At 42.5% G+C, this 8,472-nt stretch overlaps 1 protein-coding gene across 1 annotated transcript; it reads left to right on the top strand.

Moving 5' to 3' along the window:
- The first annotated feature begins 3,992 nt into the window (after window positions 1–3,992).
- LOC106429584 (probable long-chain-alcohol O-fatty-acyltransferase 7) lies at window positions 3,993–5,338 on the top strand. Its single transcript, XM_013870328.3, has one exon. It carries the CDS (start codon window positions 4,170–4,172, stop codon window positions 5,220–5,222), a length of 1,053 nt encoding a protein of 350 aa, XP_013725782.1. The 5' UTR covers window positions 3,993–4,169; the 3' UTR covers window positions 5,223–5,338.
- The last annotated feature ends 3,134 nt before the right edge of the window (window positions 5,339–8,472 follow it).

Raw genomic sequence — 8,472 nt, 5'->3', positions numbered from 1 at the left:
TTTTCGACCTCAAGTTTAAATTCTTTATATTTTGTGCAGTCATCTATGAAGGTCACAAAGTTTAAATTCATAATCGAACATCATACTCGTCTTTGCTATGTAATAAATATACATAACAATATTTTGTGCAGTCATCTATGAAGGTCACAAAGTATTTTTTTCCACCTCTAGTTTGTATGTATTTTAAATCACATAAATCGGTGTGAATTAAATCTAGAGGTTTATTAGTTCTTTCAACACGAGGTGATGGCGTTTTTGTGAGCTTAGCCTGTACGCATACTTCACATTTTTGTTTACTTGTTTTGCATTAAGGAATTAAATTTAAATTCATTAATCTTTGTATAGATTTGTAGTTTACATGGTATAATCTTTCATGCCATATATTAAAAGACTCAACCAAATAAGCAACTGGCTCTTTCTTATTCATTGAAACTTTTGGAGCTACAACTTTCGGAGGGACTGTCATTACATTCAACTTGACAAGTCCACCCTTAACATACCCTCTTCTCAAATACATCACATTCTTCCTAATCACGAGCTTGTCCGCCTCAAAACTTGTGGCGAGTCTATTTTTGCTGAGCAAGGTTCCCGAGACCAGGTTTTTCCTCATGTCAGGCACATGCTTCACATTCGTCAGAGTGACCTCACGTCCAGATGTCATCTTCAAAATCACATTGCCGCGTCCTTCAATCTTGGAGACTGCAGTGTTTTTCATCCTGGGCTTTTCCTCAGTCAAGCTTTTCTGATAGGTGTTGAACATCGCCCTATCGGTGAAAATGTGGGTGGTTGCACCAGTGTCATACCACCATTCATTGGGGTTATTGCTTTCAACCATGTTAGCTTCAGTCACCACAGCAACGAGATCCTCCTCAGTGAGATTTGCCTAAGCCTTCTCATCCTTGATCTTTTTGCGACACTCAACAGTCTTGTGCCCCACATTGTGGCAGTAGTGACATTTCCCCTTGAACTTCTCCGCATTCGCATTGATCTCAATACCTTTGTTCTTGAAGTTTTTTTCAGAAGCCTTCAAGGCTGCAGCAATTTTGGAAGGCTTGGCAGGAGAATTGGCGTGTGCCTTTCTTTTGCCTTTGTACTTAGCCATGTTGACACTGTGCTCCTTAGCAGTGACCTTTTCAGCAGTTCGGTTTCAAGATTCCATCTGAAGCCTCATGATGAGCTCCTCGAGCCCCATCTTCTTCTTCTTGTGCTTCAAGTAGTTCTTGAAATCCGCATAGCTTGGAGGAAGCTTTTTGATGAAGCTGAGAGTTGTGAATGTCTCGCAGATGGACATTCCTTCAGCAGCGATTTCATGGCAAATGAGCTGAAGCGCTTCCACCTGATCCATGATGGGTTTTGAATCCACCATTTTGAAGTCGTGGAATTTTGAGACCACATACTTCTGGCAGCCAGCATCCTCACCTCTGTACTTCTTGTCCAGTGATCTCCATAACTCTTTCGCCATGGGAATCTCACAGTAGACAAGGTACAATGGGTCAATGAGACGACCCAAAATGTAACCTTTGCAGATGAAGTCGGAATGCACACATATGTCAACAGTTGCGAGACTGTGAACATCATCAATCCCGTAAGGCATAAGGGGCTTATCCTCTTGGATGAACTTGTCCAGCTTCATCGTTGTCAGGAAGAACATCATCTTCTTCTGCCACGTTTTGAAGCCTTTGCCATTAAACTTGTCTGGCATCAGTCCTTAAGTGAACACACTAGGGACAGCCGGAGGAGTTTGAACTGCCACCAGACCACTTGCAGTTGCTGAAACTGAACCCGTCTGATAAAGACCAGCACCGAATAGGCTACGGCGAGTGGTTTCATCAGCAGCATTTTCTGCAGGGAGGATAGTGCTTGTTGTTGCTGCAGCGGTTGACGCTGTGATGTTTCCAGCGGTTGTCACAGTTGCATCAGTGGCTGCAACGTTGAGTGGAGTTGTTGTCACATTGGTGGTGTCAATGGGGGTGTTGTTATCGTTTGTCATTTTTCTGTAGAGAAAACATGAAAACGGATTAGTACTCCATTCAACAAATAACATATTATTTTAAAGAAAATAATAGTCTAAAATCGATGTTCATTTTTGGTGTTTGAACCAAATCATATCGATATAAGTCTTGAGAAAACGTTTTGCAAACTCGCTTAAAAGCGTTCGCAGAAACCATTTATATAAACTTAGAATGTTTCACAAACTCGCTTAAGAAAGCGGTTACTGAAACGATTCATGTATATAACGTTTTAAGAATGTATCAAAAACGTTTTACGAAAATGCTAGAAAGCAATCCGCAAAGCGTAATGAAATAAAACAGAAATGTTTCACGGAAGTGCTCTAAGGCAAATCGCAAACACGTTTACAGAATAACGCAGAAACATTTCACGGATAAGCGTATAGCAAATCGTAAACATCGTTATGAGATAAGAACAAACGTTTCGCGGAAGTGCTAGAAAGCAAATCGCAAACACTGTTCCAAAACCGTTTCTATTAATCGTTTTCAACCCGAATAAAGCTTTAAACATAAAGCGATTTTGAGTTAAGATTATAGAAGCCGGAAAACCGGACTGACATAAACGATAGAATAAAAGCGATGTTAAGGAAATAAACGAATGTAAAAGACGAGTACAAAAAAAACAATAAGAAATCGTATTTGCAAAGAGACATGGAGTGGAGATATGATCTCTTTCCTTAACTCAAAATATTTGCTCCGTTAGTGAGACGGGACTGTACGAATATAGAGTCCTAGGATACAATCATGGCAGACGAATCACGCTTCACTCGTGATAGTCCTATCGAACTATAAACTCTACGAAACACTCTTGTATTTACGACTTACGCTAAAGGATTTTCGCAGTTGGTTTGATGTGAAAAAAAGTTAAGAAATGAAAGAAGAGGAGAGACGATATTTAAAGAGACAGAGAAGACCCACTTCCCGCAACAGTTGCTGTACGTGGGCCAGAATCTCGCGGAGATCGAGGGAAGTTGAGTTTCGAAACTTCTTCCTCAAGACTCTCTCTTATCTCGTTTAAAACTTTTGAGAGGATAAAATACATGACGTTTTTATTTTTCTAGACAAACTACTTGTCGTTTTAAATAAAATTATATGTTGTTTTTTTTAAAGTAAATGGCAAAACGTTAAGCTTAACTTGGTCAAAAGTTATATTTTAATCAAACCGGACACCCTCCACCAAAGCCCAAACCCACACAGAGCCGGTCGGTGGCGCACGGGAGCTATCCTCTCTCTCAGCCGTTTATACACTTGCAACACTTGAGCTTATATATATACTGCTCTTTCTTCTTGTTTCTCCCCGATGTGGGATGTTCCACATTTGCCTCATTAAAGCTAATAGGCTTTTGTTTGCCTGAGGCCCATTTTTTTCACACGCATAATTTTATTAAGCCCATAGACTTGAGAAAATTGATCCAACATACATCACGTATGGGAAGCAAAAGGTCTTACGTTCATCCCATGAACATGCATATAGACCGCATTGGAGTTGACGAGTGGTGATGAGGGCGACTATTATAGCGACATGAATCTCCGATGACATTCAACTCACGGCTGACAGCTCACGCCTGCGTTGATGAGACGATGGCTCCGGCTTTACCTTCTCTCCTCATCTCGGTCATGTTCACCATCTAAAGGATCCGGTACATAACTTCACCATCATGGACGCGGCGGCAACGAACAATGCGTGTGGTGGTAGTGACTTCCTCCTTTGATCACCATTTAAGGAGACGTGTGCGGCTAAGGTAAGGAAGAGAGGAGAGATGCATACCAATATATATATATATAGCTAGGTAAAAATAATTAATCAAGTAAACCAACCGGTTTGGTCAAACGAAAACAAAAGGTTGAGTTTATTACTTATACCAAAAAGAAACCAGCTCGGTTTAGAGAAATTTAATTAATAACAAAAAAAGAAACCAAAAGCGAATTTAAGAATTCTGGTCGTTACAGTAAGAGGCAGCCTCAGAAACAAGAACGTACAAGCAAACATCTTCGTCAACCTGTAAAATCACGTGCCCTCGTTACCTCTTTACTCAATCCGGATTACTTTGCTACACACCGACACCGTGTTAAACATCTCTCATTGCAAAAACTTAATTATCAAAAATAAAACTTCTCTCATTGCAAAACCTAGAAAATCAGAACAAAAAAAACTGAGGTATGGAGAAAGAACTGAATAGCTTGGTGAAAGTAGGGGTTTCAACGATAATGTCGGTATCTTATTGTTTCTTTTTGCCACCTAGAATCAAATCTGGTTTTTTCCGTTTAGTCTCTATTCTCCCTGTATGTGTTTTGTTTCTTGTTCTTCCTCTGTTCTTGTCCTTTCCACTTTTCTCTTCCCCCGCAGCAATTTTGCTAATACTTGCCGATTTGAAACTCATCCTCTTTTCCTTTGATCAAGGTCCTCTTTCTCCACTACCCTCAAACATCTTCTTATTCACATGTTTCACTTGTTTCCCCATCCAGCGTCAAAAGAACCCTAAACCTCAAGCAGGAGGTCAGGATCAAATGCACACATGGATTTTCGCAATTAAAGTTGTACTCTTAGGTGTATTGTTACATTTATATCACTGGAAAACCCTTCCTCCCATTATGCTATTGGGTCTCTATCCACCGTTTTTATATGTTTTACTTGAGGTTTCCCTAACGCTCTTCAGAATTTTGTTGACTATCATTCTTAAATGCAATCTAGAGCCACATTTTAAGGAACCATACTTAGCCACGTCTCTTCAAGACTTCTGGGGACGCCGATGGAACCTCCTAGTCTCTGCAAGTCTCCGGGCATGCGTCTACACTCCTGTGCGGCGTGTCTGCCAACACCTAATGTGTTCTGATGATTCTGCAATGTTAATTAGTGTTTTGGCGACTTTCATAGTCTCTGGTGTGTTTCACGAAGTGCTTTTCTTCTATATAATCGGTGAGATGCCTACAGGAGAACTCACTTTGTTCTTTGTGCTACATGGAGTTTGCACAGTCGGGGAAGTGGCGGTGAAAAGGACTGCGTTTGCACAGAGGTGGGTGGTGAGACAGATGTTATCACGGCTGCTAACGGTGGGTTTTGTGGTTGTGACCACTTGGTGGCTGTTTTTCCCTCCTTGGATTCGTAGTAACGTGACGGAGAAATGCTTCAATGAAGCCTCATTGCTCATTGATTTCCTAAGACGCAAGTTAATTTTTTTGTACCTTAAGACGCAGGTTATTTCAGTGAACTAACTTAATAGTTACTGATATTAGATGAATACCCGCGTATACACGCAGATTTTTTTAATATTATGTTTGTAATCAGTTGAATGATAAATTCTATATAAATTTAAAAAAATTATTGATCATCCATGATGAAGAATTAAAAACAAAAAAAATCGCACGATTAATATGATTTGTGAAACATGGTTAAAATTTGCAATGATTTATCTTATCCGTTATAATAAATGTGAATTATCTCTCACCACGGCCCTCCACATCATCCAGAATATATAGGGTAAAAGATGACACATGGTAGCTTCCTTTTAATTATCAAAACATGTTCTCGGGCGACTTGTGTTTAGAGGCTGGATTCGTCCAATCATAAGGCTATAATCACCACATGATACAATCTTTTACTTAACACATAATTTTATTGGGTCAATTATATTGGGCTTTAGAAATATAAAGCACCTACTCCTCCATCATCCTCATCCTTTCCATCTGGAAGTTCATCAGTTTCTACAGTTCACTGTTACGGTGTAATAATGTGGATTCACTTTAGATCATCCAGTTCTGTTTTTTTACTCCTTTTTTCCAAGAGAGATGGTATCATTCTACATCCCTTTGTTTTTCCACCTATATAAATCGCTTGGTGAATCTGCCTTCCAACCACAATCGGAAACCTCCATTGAAGAATAGCATGCCTATGTTTTTCAAAAACATATGCTACTGATTTAGGTTCTCTTTAATAAAATTGTCCGATGTACGAGTTGTTGTTTGATCGGAAAACGGTACTAAACGAGGGAAAGTTTGGTTTTAGATGTGGGTTTAGCAAAGACGTCTTATTGACGGTCGGATAAACGTTTCGTCGATTACAAGGAAAGGAAATGCGTAAAGGAAAAGTGACCGGAGCTCGAAGAGCTTTGCCAGAAAGATACAGTACATCAAGATAATGAAGGTAAAACCCTAATCTAGCCGCAAAGTATGTGTGAGTTGTTTCGGATCCTTTCTACGTTACACCCCTCCTCTCATTTATAGTCAACTTGGTGTTTCCACGTGACCTATCTTGCGTCGTCTTCGTGGGCTTTTAACTCGTTGGGCCGAGAAGCCCACGTTGCTTCGAGGAGCCATTTAGCCGGATTCGTCTAGTCGAAATGCAACTGACTAAAAGTTCCCTCGCATCGCGCCGAGAGACCGGCGCCTCGAGCCGCCGCGCCGAGATGTTGTTACGCCTTGTTATGGGCCGGGTCGTCTGTTTTCCAGGCCTTGAGGGATGGTCGAATCCATCCTCTACAGTAAGTCCCCCCAGTTCATCGGTGAGTGACGTTCTGTCGAACTCGATGAATTTGGAAAGTTAATGGTTTGGAAGAACAGATGGATCGTCGCGAAAGTACGTTGCCTGGTCGGCACAACGCGAGACATCGTCATGTACTTCTCATTTTATCAGGCGGTTTAATCGAGTCTTGGTCGAACCGATTTTGTTTGGTTAGATCCGATTTTTATTTCGACCGTTGGTTCGATCTGGGTTAGAGCCGGTTATCGCGAGAAGTCAAAACGACGTGTCGATTTCTTCGGGGACTGAATACTGTCTCTAGGCCCATGTAAGTCCATGTAGACTCAATGATGACGCCTCGGGGAAATGCCCCGCTTCCCCTCTATAAATACTTGTCCACTTCTCGTTCTCTCCATTCTTCTCTGCGTTATCCACGTACTTTCTCTCTCTTCCTCTCTGCTTCTCTCTCTAGATTGTTGTTGTTGTAGCATAGATAGCGATATGTCATCTGGTGGGAGGTTATCTCGTAAACAAAAAGGGAAAGAGGTCGCGACTGCATCTAGTCCCGCTAGGGATGTGAGAGGGGTTCTGCTCGAAGAATTCGAACAGGTCCATCACGAAGCGATGATGGGAACTCAGAATTTAGATCTGTCTCAAAGGATTTTGGTCTCCGAGTCAGCGCGCTCATACCGACAAGAAGTAGGAAGAAATCCAGCTGAGCCGCAGGCCTGCGAGAGAGACGGTTCGGGCGGTGTGAGAGACGGAGTTCCTCTCGTTAACTACGTGCCAACATGCTATTACCTTGGAGAAAATTTTAAGGAACTCCCGGCAGTAGCTCCCGAGTTCCTGCGCTTCCCAGACGTGAGTGGCCAGGCCTGGGAGAATGTTATCGAGACGCAGTCGACCTCTGATAGCGTGAAGAAACTTTTGAGGGAACGTCGCGGACTGGGGGTGACGTTCATGAATCCTTCGAAAAGCCAGAGGCCTTGGTCGCCACCGGTTGGGTTCCAATGCGTCTATGAATCCTATTTTCAAGATGATACGAAGCTCTTGTTTCCGATTCTTCGATTAGTCACATCGTACGTGAGGCGCCGAGGTGCAGCACTAAGCAAGTTTCTGAATGGCTCATGGCGTATCGCGGTTGCCTTGATGGTTATTGTTGGGGAAAAATACCTCGGTACCATTTCCTCCAGCCTCCAGGCAGGACCCAGACCCTCGGGTCCCCGATAAGGGAACGCTCCAGGTCTCCGCTAGAAGAAACCCTGAGTTCGGTCCCTGGAACCGAGCTCCCTTCCAAGAAATGGAAAACTTCCGATAAGGAGAACTTTCCATATTTCCGATTATCGAAGAGTTTAACCTAATGGAACCGACTCCTAGACGGCTATATAAGAGCTACTAAAACCTTAAAGCAAGGGATCAACTTCTCCAAGGCTTAGAGACTAGAGTTAGACTGCTAGAATTAGGGTTCTTACTCAATACCTTGTAATCTTGCTTGTTCTATCTAATAAAGGTCTCTTCAAGCCTATCTCTTTATTATCCTCTCTAAATCCTCATGAAATACATACAAATACCCTTGGTTTACTAGCTTGTCCATCGTTCCGTAGTACTCACAAAGAGCCTACAGAAAAATCCCCTAACAGTTTGGCGCTAGAAGGAGGAGAGTAATCTAACTACGTGATGATGGCAATAGACAAACGTGACGAGCTATCCGAAGCCGCTCGAAGAGGGACCGATTCCCAGGGCTTATCCGACAACTTGCAAAGCTGGACAAGCAAGCTCGTCAAAGCCAAGCCCGTCCTGCCGTGCCTAGGAGGCAGGACGATCCACCTCATATCTGAAGGACCAGAGGCGTGCAGCGTAAACCATGCCGCCGTTCAGGATAACGCCCACGACGTATGGGGCAACTCCGAAAGGGTCAAGTCAGAATGTCCCGAGACCGACAAAATAACTTTCACCGCCGAAGAACGAGAGGGAGTCTTGGTGCCACACCACGATGCCCTCGTCATC

The sequence above is a fragment of the Brassica napus genome, chromosome A9, assembly GCF_020379485.1.
Source record: "Brassica napus cultivar Da-Ae chromosome A9, Da-Ae, whole genome shotgun sequence".
Lineage (NCBI taxonomy): Eukaryota > Viridiplantae > Streptophyta > Magnoliopsida > Brassicales > Brassicaceae > Brassica > Brassica napus.
This window is presented reverse-complemented; position numbering and strand designations above follow the sequence as displayed.